This window comes from Channa argus, chromosome 7 (genome assembly GCF_033026475.1).
Source record: "Channa argus isolate prfri chromosome 7, Channa argus male v1.0, whole genome shotgun sequence".
Taxonomy (NCBI): Eukaryota; Metazoa; Chordata; class Actinopteri; order Anabantiformes; family Channidae; genus Channa; species Channa argus.
In genome coordinates, this window is record NC_090203.1 from 19,936,671 (window position 1) to 19,953,882 (window position 17,212).

The window sequence follows — 17,212 nt, forward strand, 5'->3', positions numbered from 1 at the left end:
AGGCAATTAGGCATTTCAGCCATTTTCAAACAAAATTGCCAAACATGATTCACGGCCTTCTTATTGTTCTATCTATCTATCTATCTATCTATCTATCTATCTATCTATCTATCTATCTATCTATCTATCTATCTATCTATCTATCTATCTATCTCTCTCTCTCTCTCTCTCTATATATATATATATATATATATATATATACAAACCTCAGATTACTGCTTTTCTGGCTATTTGATCAAACTCAAGCTATGGCTGAAGCACAGATAGACTGTTGTGACATAAGCTCATCTCAGGTGGTTTTCCAAAAGACATTTTTATTTGAAGGCCTTCAATTCTGTCTCCAAACAACCTTTTACTAAGCTCATTTTGAGGGGGTGCAGTGTGCACGGCCTTTGGTCGCAAACTGCTGAGGAGTTTTCCACAGCGTATGATTCCCCAGAAATGCAATGAAATGATTTGGTTTAGACACATCTGGGGGAAACAGGACTTATTTGTGGGTTTGTGTGAGTTGCTAAGTCAACATGAGCAGAGGATTCAGAACACTGAGCATTTTGACATTTGTAGAAAGCTTGTTTTGTTTTTCATTTCAGAAGAGAATGACATTCAAATGAGGCAATCATAGCAATACATTCCGAGTGAGATTGTTTGTGACATACAGCAGTTTTGACAGTGCAAGCAGATAATTACAATCACATTTCACTCAAGTCACAGTGTGTCAAAACTAATTGAGTCTGACTGAGAAAACGGGGCTGCCCTCTGGTATCCAAATTGTACAGGAATGGCTTCAGAAAGAACAAAACGTATCCAGATAGGTATTTTTCTCAGCATGTCTCGGGAGGTGGCACACTGGGTTCTGACGTGAATGGCACAGTCCATCCCCTGTTATAATGTGAGAGAAAAAGTCCAGACGCAGAGAGCTGGAGAGTGGGTGTGCGCATCAGGTGAGCGCAGGGAGGGAGAGAGAGGAGCCGATACGCACAGCGACATGGCCACTATACATAGAGGCAGGCAGCTCTGGGAGGCTGACTATTCATGTTACTGATGTGAGGTGTCATTATAAAGAGGCGGACTCGCCGAAACACACGAGTGCAAAAATACCCTCTGAAGGAGCGATAATGGAGATGCACCAGACCACAAGACCCTGTTACAAAAGCCCCGAGTCGTGAAGCAACAGTGGGACAGAGACATCTCATACAGCAGGCCAATTTGTGTTAAGTTCATCCAAAGGGACAAAAAGAAATCATGAACTTATCAGACTCTGCGTGGCTCTTCGGGGACCCGTGGAACATCAGCTTGGCAGAAGAAGCAGAAGAAGAAGACCAGAAACTTTTATTCGGGATCGGCACGGATAATTTCATCACGCTGCTGGTTTTCGGGCTCATCTTTACGCTCGGTGTCCTGGGCAACTCCATGGTTATCACCGTCCTGGCCAGGAGCAAACCGGGGAAACCACGGAGCACCACCAACATATTCATCCTAAACCTGAGCATAGCAGACCTCTCCTATCTGCTCTTCTGCATCCCCTTCCAGTCCACCATCTACATGATGCCGACGTGGGTCCTGGGCGCATTCATCTGCAAATTCATCCACTATTTCTTCACTGTGTCCATGCTGGTGAGCATCTTCACCCTGTCTGCCATGTCCGTGGACCGGTACATTGCCATCGTGCACTCCAGAAAGTCCTCCTCTATCCGGGTGGCGAGGCACGCTTTCATTGGAGTGGTGGTGATTTGGATGCTGTCCCTGGCCATGGCAGCGCCTGTCATGTATTACCAGAACATTTTTCACAGAGGAGAGAACCACACATTTTGCTGGGAAGTGTGGCCAGATCAAAACCAGAAGAGAGTCTATGTCGTGTGCACCTTTGTGTTCGGTTATGTGTTGCCTCTGCTGCTGATTTCCTTCTGTTATGCAAAGGTGAGAAAATATCATCCCAAGGTTCCTTTAAAAATAATGGAAATGATTAAACTTAGAAAAAGAAAGCTCACCTCTTTTTCTTTGCTTGCAGGTTTTAAATCACTTACACAAAAAACTAAGGAATATGTCCAAAAAGTCAGAGGCATCAAAGAAAAAGGTATGTATTCAGCCAGTTTGTCAGAGGGCTCTGGGGTATGGTATAGCAACCAGTTACAACTGCTGAATAAATACTGGTAAACAGAAAGATTGAAGGCTCCATACCAGTTGAATCAGTGCAAAATTGCAATAATTTGCAGGACTGAAATAATAAAGCACGTGTGAAAAGTGTGAAAAAAAACGTAAGTGTGAAAAGTTTGATTTGGTAAAAACAACCTAGTGATAATAATATTTAAATCTTGCCCTACTATTACTTCATTTGTTATGTTGCTAGTGATGATGATTATGATAGTAAGTGCTGTCAGCTTTTACATACTGTAAACGTCACACATGAGTTATACCATCCATCTGGATCTGTGCATTTCATGCATGGTTCACTAAGCTGCAGATGTTTTTCGTCTGACATATGGTTTGAGGTCAGTGCTGTTGGCTTTTAGGAAGGATATCTTACCCTGACCCACAGTCCTGCACACATTATTCAATGCGGTTCCAGGTATCTGTGTCACACAGTATAATATTTTTCCAGTACATCAGATAGTCCCGGTAAAACTATTTCCATCCTCTCTGTTTTTTTTTTTTCCTTAGGGTCAAAACAATGAATTTTAATCATGCAATGCTTATTGTTAACCATAACACTTGAGCAAAAGGACCAGAAAGCAGTGTAGCAATCAAACCTCCATCTAGCTCTCATTATTCTTGATGGAGGGCATTTAACAACCTGGAGAGCCAGTTATCTGCTGTTGCCCCTTGATTGCTGCTCTGTCTGATTTTCTGTCCATTGATCTTGATCACAGCTGGTCAGTTCACGGCACGATCTGATAGCTGTCTTATGAGCTGTGAAAAGACGGGCTGATGAAAATGAAAATGTGCTTTGATGTGCAACTCCCCTGTGCACAGAACGTACTTTATTGCACAATGTTTAAAACTGTGGAAGATAAAACAAGAGATTGAGATATTCTGATGATTTACAGCTCTCACTGTTCAGTGGAAAGGTGGAAAATGCACAGAGGGAATGTTACACTGACGGCCTTATGATAAGTGATCAGCAAACACTGCATTGCAATACATAAATTACCTCTGGTTACTTGGTCTTGAACTTTAAGCACACACATTTTAATATTGAATAAAGTAACCACTTCAACAATGACAAATTAGTTTATTACTCACCAACTTTATAGACCTAGTCAGTAAAATAAAGGTGTAGAACTAAGCTGGAGGGGATGTCTGGCAAAACACGTTAACAGAAAAGAAATTCTGGCGTGACACCTGTTCTGTCCCACACAGTGACTCAACACCCTGGCTGCTTTCTCCTCATTTTAACTGAGATGCTGTAAAAACACAACCTGGCTGTTCTCTTGCAGTCTGGTGAACTGCAGCACACAGTGACCCGCTGCACTGGCCTGTGACATCCAATGATGCTGATGGCACCTTAGCTGTTTAGTTTCAACAATTACACCAGAATCTTGAGCTATAATTTAACATTTTCTGTAGAAAGCAATGCTAGAAATACCTGCCCTGCTTTGATCACATTGTATAGAAAAAACAAATGTCTTTCAAATTTGTTTGATACTATTGATGTTCTTGTGAATATATATTGTACCATCATCCCCAATATGAAGAACACTGACATACATTTTCTTCCAAGGGTTTTTTTCTTATTACTGTATGGTTTAGAGAATGTAATGGAAATGTAGTACATGTATAGAACTATTTTTTGTCACGTGTATTGACTCCTTAATGTCTCCATTGGTTGGTTGGCAAGTGGCTCTTTGCAAGAAAAAAAAAAGCATATGTTACAAAATTTCAAATGATTTCAAATTAAAACTATAATTCAATGACATAGGTTATTAGTATCAATCAATAATAAGATCGGTTTAAATTTTGAAGGCTCTTTGTCTCTTTATCAAAGCATTAGCAGGTATGTCACATAAGCAGGAGCTGTGTTCCGTAAAAGATAGATAATGAACGAGACCATTAAGTAAGTTGCAGTGGCTTTGTTGTTAGTTTCCACAGCCCACCACCCAGCCTTTGGAATATAATGTCAGGGACAGCTGGAAAGAGCAAGGATACTCCCACTGCTGTTGTGAAATACATTTAGACGCACTTCTTATCACCCACACAGAGTCAGGGCCTCCCACAGTCAAATGAGATACTCTGAAAAGTTGAAAGCAGTAAATTGTATTTAATCTTTCTGGAAGGCCTTTGTGCAAAGACGTGATAAACTCATTTTCAGTTGCACTCAAATATATTTAACTCGCATCGAAAATGACGTGATTTGGCAAATTGTGAAAACATTCAGTGAAAGAACACAACTAATGTTACAATTGGTTCATCCGAAATCAACACAAAATGCAAATTTTAAGGAAAACGGTAGATTTAATTTATTCCATTTATGCCAAGCATCTCCAGTACTTAGTAAAGCACCTTTCTGCTGTAATGACCTGCCTCAAATGTGATGCACAGCCAGACCCATTTCTCATGGGCAGTGGGCTCCAGTTCACATATATTCTTGTCATAAAATTGAAAATTAGGTTTTGTTCAAAGCACACCTGATATTAGCTAAGCAGGGGCGTATTTAGTTGTGGAATGTGAGATAGAAAACATCCTGAAGTGGCTCAGAGTTTGTTGACTGTTATGTTTAATTGCATGTTTGAAATATGGCTAAAGAAAACGAGTTAAAACTCGTTAGGAGAAGATAAGAGATCAAAGAGAAAAGATCATTGCCTTTCACAAACAAGAAAAACTATACCAAAAGATAGCAACAGCACTGACTGTTCCTAGACGCACAGTTGGAAGCACAATTTATAAGTGTAAAGTTAACAGAACAGTGGCTACGCTACCTGGACAAGGCAGAAAAAGCAAGATATTGATGGCTGCAAACAGATGCCTCATCTGGAGCAAGACTCGGTGGCAACATGCAGAGGTTTCAGTCATACTAAACACTGAAGATACCTGTGCCAGAACTCCAAGACGTATGACACTACTGACCCAAAAAACACAAGCAAAGTCAGCTCCTATATACTCAAACACATATAAAGAAGCCACAGACTTTTTGGGATTCAGTTCTGTGGAGCAACAAAACAAAACTGGAACTTATCTGGCCTATGGATCAACATTTTGTCTCGAGGAAGAAGAACGAAGCATACAATGAAGAAGGACACGCAGCCTACAGTGAATCATGCTGGTGTCTCTGTGATGCTCTGGGGCTGCTGTGCGTCCTCTGGCACTGGAAACCTGCAGCATATAGAAGGTAAGATTCATTAAAGTGTCAGGACATTATAGGAGAAAACATCAAGTTGGACCTTTCAACAGGACAGTGATCCCAAGCCCACTTCATAGTCCACCAAGACTTGGTTACAGAAGTAGACCTGAAAGATTCTAGAGGTGCCGTCCATCACCTGACTTGAACTTCGATAGAAAATGAATTGCGGGATTTAATAATATGGATGCAGCATGTAACCCCATGAAAATAAGTACTAAGGAATACAGCGAAGCATCGCATTCACCAAAGAAAAAAAATTAGAGACGAGAAACGTAACTCGTAATTACAGAACAGCTAGTTTGCAATGTGGGTTAAACAGCAAGTGCAAATAAATATGTTTACCCATTTGTGGTTGTTTTATTTTTTTTTATGTCAAATGTTGTATATTCTTTCATTTTAAAAATCTAATCATTTCTTAATGTGAAGTCATAGATTAAAAACATAGTAACAAGTAGGGGAGGATGATGAGTTGTCACTTAATGTTGTGACTGAGCCAGACATCCAGACGGAGCAAACAGATGTTTGGGTAATTATTAACTGAAGATTTGGCTTAGTCATTGTGAAATTGTTTCAATGAGGGGTGGCGAACACTTCAGACACTACACTGCTTATAGTTTATCGATGTTTAGTTGTTTATTTATGTTTATTTGAGTGTCACTAGAAGAAACTACAGTCGCAAGAAAAAGTAACTGCAACGTTTGCAATTTCCAGGTGTTCTGCATAAATTGTTCATGAAAAGTGATCTAATCTTTACCAGTCACAAACATCAGCAAACACTATGTTTGTAAGTTGATAAAACAAAGTAACAATCTAAAAACTGCTGATGTCCAAGAGGGGAAACGAGGATTGAGGCTTGGTTTATGTTGACATTAATGTTTGAATGCTGGTATAATATGCAGTAGGTCATATTCTACAGTATTAAGATACTGAGACAGATAATCAAATTCTTGTTGGGATAAAGATACGTTTTAAGATAACTTTAATCTCCCAATATCCGAAATGAGGCAGCTTTTTCAAACGCCTTAAATCATTTTTGTGACCAGCTAACCGTTTTTGACAAGATAGGGTTACAAGTACACTTGGCTGGAGAGCAGTGATTTGAAGGCATGCGATTCTTTTTCTTCCTGTGCTGGTGATGCTGCTGTTATTAACAGCTTGACTGAAGGCTCTCAGGGGAATTGAGGTGAAGATATTCATGTATGTATTCTGGAGGTTATACAAGCAAAGAACATTTACATACAGTGTCACAAAAGCTGTGGGAACTTTTCCCTGGCTACTGTGTGGGTGTGTGTGTGTGTGTGTGGATGGGTGTGTGTGGGTGTATGTGTGTGTGAGCGGTGTTTGCACATGCTCCTATATTATGGGTTGGGCTGGTATTGCAGGCCAATATTGACCTTTCATTTCAAATTGGATACGATCCAGTCAGTGGCATTTATCTCTGATATGATCAATGAGGTGCAGATTCATTACACATTTATTGTAAATAATGATCAGTAACGCTAGACAGTCCAGAACATTCCCACCTATTCACACATGCAGAGCACACAGTAGCATAAGTAGCCTACTAATTTGTTACCAATTGGTCCAACAGTCTCCTTTCAGATCTTTTTTTGGTCCTTGTGGAAAAAGCTGGCTCTTTAGGTGTGTTTACTGGCTGATTGCTTTCGTCACTATCAATCATGCGTGTGAGTTTGCATATGGTTTATTAGACAGTACTGTCGCTACAACTGCTGAAAAGAGGTCTGACACTGTGGCAAACAGTTAAGTTGAAGCCCAGAAAAGAAAACAAAAAAAAAAAACAGCTGAATCTGAGTACACAAAATGTTCCCGTACACCTCTGTACGCATCCTGTCACACAGTGGAATCATCAATAAACACCAGTGAGCTTTTTGTCTTTACCTGTACAAGCAAAAAACCGACTGACAGATAAGGTGCTACACTGTTGCCTTTCCTCTTTCCATAAATGCAATAGAGGCAGGTTTTTGTGTAATCAGTTAATAGAGCAGTTTCGGATAAAATAATTAAAAATAATTTGGATTTTTACTGCGGTCTAGTCTTTCTGTTTTTGAGCATTACCAGTAATAAGAAGCATCTTGTGCTGAGGTTATGGTCAATGTGCTCCTACATCCTGGAGACATTCTTTCCTTTGTGTATGTTCCTGCAGGGTTTTTCTTACCATCTAAATGATTTTCCAGTCATCCACAAGATCACATCATTTGCCGAAGTCTAGTTTTCTGGTTCTCTAGTTTTTTTTTTAGTTATTTGTGCTACCAAACTAACTACCTTTCATATTACTTCGGAATGTTTTCCTTTTTGGGGGAATATAATTATTATTATCTAGATTATACTACATATAGAATAAATCAACTCTGAAACACATTAACGATGTCCTTGATACTGTACATCACTTTACACGTAACATCAGCTGTGTGAGCATTTGAAATGTTTCATTTAGCTGTTGATTTTCCTTTAACAAAGTAAAGAAAAAGGATCAGTTCTAATTCTTTTCAGGCTCTTCGGGCTGATGGGAGCTTGTTAGTTCTGGAATAGATTCACTTGCTGCCTAGATAGACAGTGCACTGTAAAATGTCAGTCTAATGGCTGCCTTTTAAGTTTATGTAAGTCAAAAAAATGTAATTTGTTCTTCTCAGCAGTATCTTGAGTGAATATTGTTGGTTCTGTGTTATTAGTGTGGTTGATTTAGATTTGTTAGTTGGGTGAAACATAGATATACATATGCTCATCTTACACTTCTCCCAGTGAATAATAAATTGATTATCAAATAGGTGTATGGGGCTAGGTAGCCTTCAGGGGTCACCACAGCAGAGCCTGTTCCGCACAATGAGTTGGCATGAGTTTTTACACCAGAACTCCCATTTTATAAGTTCTGACGATATAAACTAGAAGTTGAATTAGCTTTTAAAAAAAAAATAGATATTTATTTTTAGTTCGTACAAAACTGTTTATTGAGAGTTTACCGTGTGGAGGGGCTCAGCTGATCAGGCAGCATGTAATTGAATTTGAAAGTGTAGCCTTGGCTGTAATCTTGCCTGAAGTAACATCCATCATTTCCCTTTTTCTGGACAAATTTGTTTTGCAAAAATTGTCACATTAAGTTATCAGATTCTGGTGAACATCTTTTTGGATGACGGGTTTTTTTTTTTAAAAAGGAGTGTGTGAAAAAACGTAAAACTACTAGGATCAGCATATATCTATTATCACTGCACTGTCAGATGTATTTCACTTTATGACTCAGAATGTGTACAAAATGCTTCTCAAGGGTTTTCTGGCCTAATTAGGTGGCAGCTAAAAGACACAACATGTGAGCTGTCAATTATGTGTATAGCTTCAAGAAGTGCAGTAAGACACTTTATAGGCCTAATATGTAGCTCTGCAGAAAATGACTTTGCTAAAAACAAAGCAAAAAAATGTGGTATAACTCCCTAGTGAGTAGCGGAGTAAAATTATAAAGTTTTTAGCCAATGAGGAACATTTGGAGCAGTCAAAACAGAGAAATAAAAATGGATGTTTGACTCTTAACCAAGCGTTTTAGCTCTGTGTCTGCACTCAGCATAATTTGATTTTCATATCACTGCATATTGGGAACCCCTCACAAGACCAGTGATTTTGGAGATGTCTAGTCACATGTTCACATATTATCCTGCCTGATAATATCCTCCCTTAGACAGGTAGCAGTGTAGCAAGATCTGTATCTGTTTCTTTATGATTGTCAATGGGAAACTCCTGTGAAATGTCAGTGAATTTAGTAATCTTTAAATGGTAGAGGACAGTACATGGCGAAGGTTTGATGTATCATAGCACAGAAAGAGCAAACAAATAGCAGAGAAAGAGCAGAATATTAACAGGCAGAGGTTCTCCAAGGCACTAACCTCTAAAAATCCTTCTTTATTCTTTTATCCTGACTAACACTTACGTCTGAGGACAGCATGTAAATGTTGTCACTGTTGTACCTAAGGGCACTGACTGAATCTCTTCCCCCCACTTCGCTCTGTTCTGTCTTCATCTGTGCATTTCAGACAGCTCAGACTGTGCTGGTGGTGGTGGTGGTGTTCTGTTTCTCCTGGCTCCCTCACCACGTCGTTCACCTCTGGGTGGAGTTTGGTACTTTCCCGCTCAACCAGGCCTCCTTCGTGCTGCGGGTGGCCGCCCACTGCCTGGCGTACAGCAATTCATCTGTCAACCCAGTCATCTATGCCTTTCTGTCAGAGAACTTCAGGAAGGCTTACAAGCAGGTGTTTAAATGCCAGATGGGTACCAGTGAATCCCCGCTCAATGACATCAAGGAGATCCGCAGCAAAGCGGACACACCACCCTCGACTAATTGCACCAATGTTTGACTGATAAGGTGTGCGTTGTGACATGAGAATTAAATATGCTGTAAAGTCAAAACGACAGAGTCATAAGATATGAGTGGGTGTGTGGATTTTTCAAATGTAGGCGCTGTAAGCATGGTTACTTGAATATTGCTACAGGCGTACTGTTCCACAAAAGCGCTGTTCATTACACTGGGACTACAAGAGAAATAGCCACTGAAAGCCACTGTGGATGCAAGACCTGATTGTGCTCTTTGATCTGTCTCTTTCCTGTATGTCTTCTTTTATTGGAGGAAAATGACCCTCTCTCTTAAGTAGAGCTCATTTCCATAGTCTATCTTACAGTAAGGCCACACACCACAAATACACAGTAATTCTACTTTCAGACAACAGAAGCATACAGTGTTGTACTGAGTCAGACCATGGTCACCTGTGCAGCAAAACATCACTCATCTCTATGAACAGTGTTGGGCACCACTAAGACATCTTGTAAAACTGTGATTGCTTTTTGAGGAAACAGTAGGAGATTAATGTTTCAAAATTCAGAAACTGCATTACACTTATTAATCCCAGTGATTCTCAGTTGGCTGATTTGCTGTTGTATTCACCGAAAACCTACCCACACGCCAACAAAGACAGACTTTGGCTATTTATTTAGTCTCTTGTTGTTTTTATGATAATGCTGATGTTGCTTTCCTTGTTTTCCTGCTGTAAAGTGTTCAGCCACGCTTGTGTACACTTTAAATTATTAACTATACATTACTGACTTGATTGACTTGACTGTGATGCAGATATAACTAACAAGCTCAGGCTGAGAATTTCCTGACAGTGCCATTACTGCTGTATATTTTCAACAATACCAATTTATTTTCTTAGTTTTCATATGTTTTTTAATACTATGTTTTTCATGTCTAACATAAAAGGTTCATAATGACACTATTGATGGTCGACCTCCAGACTGTAGGCTGGGACCTGTACTACAACTTTTTTTTTTTTTTTAATTACCACATGTGTGGATTATGGAAGATGCAATGTGTGGGCACAGAGTTTTGGAGTTTTTAAGAGGAACACCAGCCCTATGTAAAGAAACCATAATATTGTAATATGTAACTTGTCCAGCACTCGTGAGTGGAGGTTACCATAAACTACCACTGTTGTTGCACTCTGTATAATTGTTGCCTGAATTTTAAACAGATGTTATTGTAAATATTATGGACACAAAAGCTGACGATCTCATATGCCTGTGAAAGCCTCATTCTGTTGTTGGCTGTTATGATTTATGGACAGCTTGGACCACTGTGCTGTAGGACTGAGACAGGCTGGTGGATAGTATGGTGTTAGACAGCTGAAATTGAATCAGAATTCTTGCTGCGACTCACAGCGTTGCACATTATTTCACGTGCATCATTACAGGCTGTGGAGTCTTGGCAAGAATTTCATCCATTCTTCACTTCACATGAAAAAAATGTAAATTTTTAAGCTACAATATGCACCTAACCTATAGTGGTAGCAGTGTTTTGATTCCCTGCCTTTCCTCTCCCTGCTCTGCACTGCTCTGTTACGCTTTGCTAAACTCTGCTATGCTCCTCTGTACACTGCCCAGTGCTTCAAGCAGTCGTCATTATTAAATTACAATAAAGGAGAGTGCTCCAAAGCAGAAATAACTGCCATTCACTGATTGGTTAGGAGAGCGAGCCTCGCTCAGAAGCTTTCCGAAGCTAAAATCTCTGCACTTTTGGCAGTGCTGCTCAAAAGGTCTGGATTACGAGAGGCTTCAACAGCCGTGTTCTCAGCCTGGGGTAAGGCACCAGTTTTTTGCTGCAGCTGCCTGATTAAAACCACCTTCACCCACAGAGGGGGATCTAATCAGCGTAATCAGCAGACTCTCATCCTCACTGACAGCAGGGACCTCACATGTGAGCAGAGGAGGTGTACTTGATGAGTTTGCTGTACAGATGGTGACACTTGTTCGCACCCAGAGGACTGAGGGAACAGCAATGTGAATGTGAATCAGTGGAAGTTCTCTGGCAAATGAAACAGACATGGAGCCCAACAGACGTGTTGTTTAATTGAAATTACAAATATAATGAACATGAACAAAAGGAAAAATCAATTATTTTCTGTAATCCACTTTAGATTAAGAGCCACCAATGACAGTGTCAGTAAATTGTATGCATGTATGATTTATTCTACTGACAAAATTACACAAATACACGAGTATTTCTTATACTTACACTGATTAATTACTACAGTGACGTTACTGGGTAAGTAAGAATTCATGGGGAAAACATCTGATACGCCAATAAAAACAATAATTTGTAATTCAAGCTTAATTGGTCATACTGTATGTAGCAGTTCAGTGATATTACACAGTACACTCATACATCATAATTGAACAATATAGTCAATTACATTTAAAGACACAAACAAAAAAAACAGAAAGTACATTATGTTCAGTTTAATGTTAATACTAATGTATAATATTTATAGCGTATTTAATGTTTATATCCTAAATTTTTATTGTGGCGAAAAAAAAAAACGAATACTTTTGGATGATTCTGCAGGAAGCTAGCTATCATTTTAGGATTTTAGTATTATATGTTGGAGATTTAAAAAAAATTCAAATGCATAAAAAGCTTATAGTAGGATTCATTAAAAAATATTTTTAAAGTATGATAAGCACAATAAAAGAAAGCAATAATGATCAGTGGGAGAAGATTCTCAGTCATCCAGGTTTGGTTCGAATCATGTCAACTGGACTTCTTTCTTCTTGGTTAGAAACGTTGCTGCTCGGCAGCTTCTTCAGTCTGAATAAAGTGGCTGGGGAAGCCCCTTATATGCTCCAGAGTAGGCCTTGGTTCCACCCTGGCCTGAATTGGCTCGATAAAGTGGGAGGTGGGAACAGGGTGGAGTCATCAAAATGTAACAATTATGAACCTAACTCCCTACACCCCTAAGATGGGTGGTGGATGTCTGAAGTTGGCTTAATCTTCCCGGGGATGGATGAAAGGGCAGGATAAAAAATGGGAGACAGGTTGTGCCTGAGGCCTCCTCCTCTGTTGAGACAAGGATTTTCCATGTGAACATAAATGGCTTCACGTACTCGTCTCTCATACCATCAGTTTTCTCTTTCCAAAATGTGTACATAGTCATCCTCAAACGAGTGTCCTTTGTCCTTTAGGTGTAGGTACAGTGCTGATTCTGGTCCTGAGGCAGTGCTTCTCCTGTGCTGGTTTCTCCAATGAAAAGCTCTGAACCCTCTTCACTGCACTGGACTGCATGCTATCACCCAGTTTCAGCTCTCTGAACCTGGCTGCAAAATACAGATACAAACTCCTAAAAGTTTTGTATTTTGTGATCAGTGTGTCCAACTTGCGGTGATAGGATGGTGGCCAAGTATTTTGCATGTTGTAAGTTAATGAGTTAATGCCGCTGACAATGGGTCTGAGGGCGCTCAGTCATCCAGGTTTGGTTGTCCGATGATTGAATCATGTAAACTGGAGTTTTTTCTTCTTGGTTAGAAACGTTCAAGCAGCTTCTTCAATAATAATCAGTGTACTGACAGGATCGCTATGAAGATTTAGGCTACGAGAGCCAGTAGCAGATTTGTATTAAATCTTATGTTTACATTAGATTTCTAGCTTGTGATGGCCTTACATCTATCCCACACAAAAATGCTGGTCCACTCCAAAAGGAGAGAGAACTTTTCTTGACCACAGCATCCTATAATATTAAAGAAGGAAAAATTAAAACTTTCTTAGGAATATTAGGTCCATCGTTACAGTTCTATGACTTATTTTTATAATTCATCAACGTGTAAATAAGTGGCTGTGAGAGGAATTGATGAGATAAAAGATGTTGACTTGGATATGCTGTCAGAGGACATAATAATTCAAAAATTCCAAGCAAAATATTTAGGTCAATGTGTACTGACCACATACAAATAACAAATAACAGATTACAGTAGCCCCACCCAGAGTTGGATGCTTGGCTCCTTTTGATGACATAGAAGGAAACTGCACAATGGTTGAGAGACAAGTTATTAATAATAGGTTTTTAGTATATTACTATTAATAAAAATAAATCTTTCCGTGGACAAAAATTGGCACTGTTAATTGTGGGCTCATCTTAAACCTATCTTATATTTGCCATGACAACTTTGAAAACATTATTTGAGTTTTTAGTGTGTACTGAGTCATCACATGGAAAAGAATATGTGAAAGTCAGGCCACACAGCATGCTGTTGATACAAACTGTATGTATAGATTTTCTGTGCTTTATATGTTTACTGAGGTTGTCCTGATGTTTTTACCATTGTTTTCAGTATTAATTCAATAGTGGATCTGTCGGTAAAGAATTTTAAAATGCCACCCAGAAAATGTCTGAAGTCAAGTATACTTCAGACATTTTCTGGGTGGCCTTGTAAAATGTTTCAAGGCTTTTGAATGTGTCTTTATGCAGCGCAAATTGTAATATTTACTTTTTATATATATATTTTTCTCTATGCTTAATCTCTGTGTCCTCACAAACAAAAATCTGCAAATAAATATTTCTCATGTTACACTAAGACCTTCACTGGTATAAAATGAGCTTTTCTGTAACCTCGCTGATAAGAAAACAAGTATTCCAATCTCCTTCACTGTCTGCCAATGGGCTGTTGCTGTAAAAAAGAAAATAGCAGTGTAAGTTCCCACCAGTTGATTTCCTATCAGAGTTTGGCTTTGGTGATTACACCCTAGTGGAGTACATTTCCTGGCATCGCATCAACTCAGTGACCCCTAAGCGATCCAAAGAAACAGCTGTCTTTCCATGATGCCTTGTGCTGTACATATCATGCAAGAAAGGGCCTTTTTCAAAGCAACAACTGTGTAAATGACAGGTGAGATACATGTATCACTGAGAGCAGTTCTATCCACAGGTACACAGGGAATGTTTGGTTGTTAGAAGAAAAATCAGGTCGAGGGGAAACATGAGGTATGACTGCTTTTACTTTTGACATTTGCCCAGAATTATAGAGATGAAACCCCATGAATTAAAGTTTATTTCATTTCATAAGGTTAGCATGTTAGTGTGATTCCTATAATTCACTGCTTTGTTTGACTGCTCACATAAAACAAACAAAAAAAAAAAGTACATTTTGTGGCTATTGTTAGGCATCACTGTCACAGTAGCAGTCAACTGGGAATGGTAGAATGGCAAAATTGAATTGTGGATTCCAATTTGGCTTTCGTGGGCAAATGTTTACAAAAAAGGAAGTGAAAAAAGACTTCTCCTAATTAAAAATAAAACTGAAATTTAAATTGCGTATCACCTGAGGCCTGCAGCCTATTAGTGGATCTTTTTAATCCTAACTGAGGTGCTAGAGTACATTTTATCTGAAGAACCCACAAACTAAGAAAACCTCACAGAAGCCAGCATGATAAAACATGCCCCCATCATGTGAGCTGAAAGAACATGCTGTTAATATTGAGTATAAGTGACTTATATTTTTTTCTTTTATCTATCCTCTGACTTATGCTTTTTAATATCCATTTTGGGAAGTAGCTTGGAGTGTTCTTTTGGTTTTATGATGCAGATTTTTTCCACTCTGATTCATCAGAATCCAGACCTTGTAGATACTCAAACACATTCACTACACTCAGGGAATCTCCTTTTAACTAATGAAACTATATTTGTAATTAGATTACTTTATAGAGACTCACTGTGATATGAAAAATGTCTAAATAATTGACCATGATTATTAAATACTATTTATAGGCATTGTTTGTGTCCATCGGTCCATCACTTTCGATGGATTGAATGGAAAATTTGGGAAAGACAATTATGGTCCACCAAAGGACAACTCATATTGATCTTCTGAGTCCTCCATGGCACTGGTATTATGAATTTCAAAAGAAATGTTGACCGTGCCCATGGTGCCCAGAAGATGCAGTATAATCAATGTGGGGCTGAGAATAGCTTCTTATCTAGTGCCCTCATCTGGTGAAAATTACTGTTTATCGAACACTTTTGGTTTAAAATCAGTTTAAAAAATCCGGGTTTAGTGCTGGCAACTACCATTAAATTGTTGTGTCTGGAAAAACGATTAATCCTAATGACTTTGATGACCTTATGACATTTCCTTTCTTATCACCTGAAGGTCAATAGTTCACGTTTTGAGAAAAATTGCCTTGGAGTTGACATGCATGTTTTCCCCTCCAGGATAATTTGGAATCACTTATAGTCCCCTTCACCCACCATAAGTTCAAAAGGTTAATTTCTTTGGTTTATGACTACGGTACATACCTCCAAACTAAAGACATGCCCATCAGCCTCAGCTGTGCATGTTTCAAACTGAGTAAATGCTAAACATCAGTGTGGGCATGTAGGTCTGTAGAAAATTCCTCAAGTCTGTTTGAGGATAGTGACATGAGGTTACATTAACAGCCAAAAACAGACCCTTTATGCTTTATGTAGGCACCAGGTTTTGAGAGAAAAACATGGAATATAAAAAAAAAGATATCTATTGTTGAAATTGCAAAAAATTGTCAAGCGGGCGCCTGCGAGCAACAAGGTAGCGTACATACAGTAAACTTACTATTTACACCTCATGATCTGATTAGATAGTGAGCTTTGCTGTGTAAATCTGGATATTGATGAGGTAAAACTACTAACACTTTCTTTGTCCTGGAGATCACTGCTCTGTACTTAAATACAATTTTGAAGTTCTTTTGCTTTTCTGGTGTGATATAAGCCGGTTGACAGTCAAGGCAGGAAGTCTAGGTGCACTGATCCAAGGCCTCGTTAACTGGTTATGGGAGGGTACAATGTCACCTCTCTGATGGGTAAGGAGCCGGAGCTGGGGCGAGAGATTGAAAGATACCAACTAGATGTAATTGGGCTTACCTCTACCCGAGGAACGGGAGGGTCACCTCTCTGCAGCTGAGGGGAAGGCTGAGGGGAACACCATGTTCAAGCACAGGGTTATTAGGCCTCAGGTCAACGATCAGCTTTGGGGTTGATTTGAGGCTGTACGTCTTGGACACTTGGGTGAAGAGAGGAACAGAGCTTTCAACTGATCACCCCTTGTTGGTGGGTTGGACCTGGTGGTGAGGGAGGATCTGGTAAGTTAAACGGTTGGTTGAAGCCTCTGTCTGATGGATCTTTAACTCCAGTGTGCAGAAGAATTTCTCCTGCATTCTGGGGAAGGCTGGGCATAATGGAGTTTGAGTGGGCCGTGTTTAAATCCTCTATTGTGGAAGTGGCCACTCTGAGCTGAGGCCAGAAGGTACTTGGTGCCTGTCGTGCTGCCAACCTGAGGACTCCTCGGATTCAGGAGGAGCAATGTGGATTCCTGCTGCCATCTGTCTTGTGTTGTGGTTGATATAGGCTAATGACTTCGCAGCAGCTTTGCTTGCTTTGGTTGCCTCAGCACCATTTACTTCTGAGTGTACCGAGGCTCCAATGTGCAGTTGTTTCGGAGAAAGTGTATGTGACCTCATCACCATATTCACTGCCTGATTATTTCTTTCAGACTTCTTTGCGAGCTGCTTGTTTACCCAAA

General features: G+C 39.5%; 1 protein-coding gene across 1 annotated transcript; it reads left to right on the forward strand.

The window, feature by feature from the left end:
* The first annotated feature begins 214 nt into the window (after positions 1 to 214).
* Positions 215 to 13,727, forward strand: LOC137130399 (galanin receptor type 1-like). Its single transcript, XM_067510503.1, has 3 exons — positions 215 to 1,917; positions 2,009 to 2,074; positions 9,373 to 13,727. The coding sequence occupies exons 1-3, from the start codon at positions 1,243 to 1,245 to the stop codon at positions 9,691 to 9,693; spliced, it is 1,062 nt and encodes a 353-aa protein (XP_067366604.1). The 5' UTR covers positions 215 to 1,242; the 3' UTR covers positions 9,694 to 13,727.
* Positions 13,728 to 17,212: the final 3,485 nt, after the last annotated feature.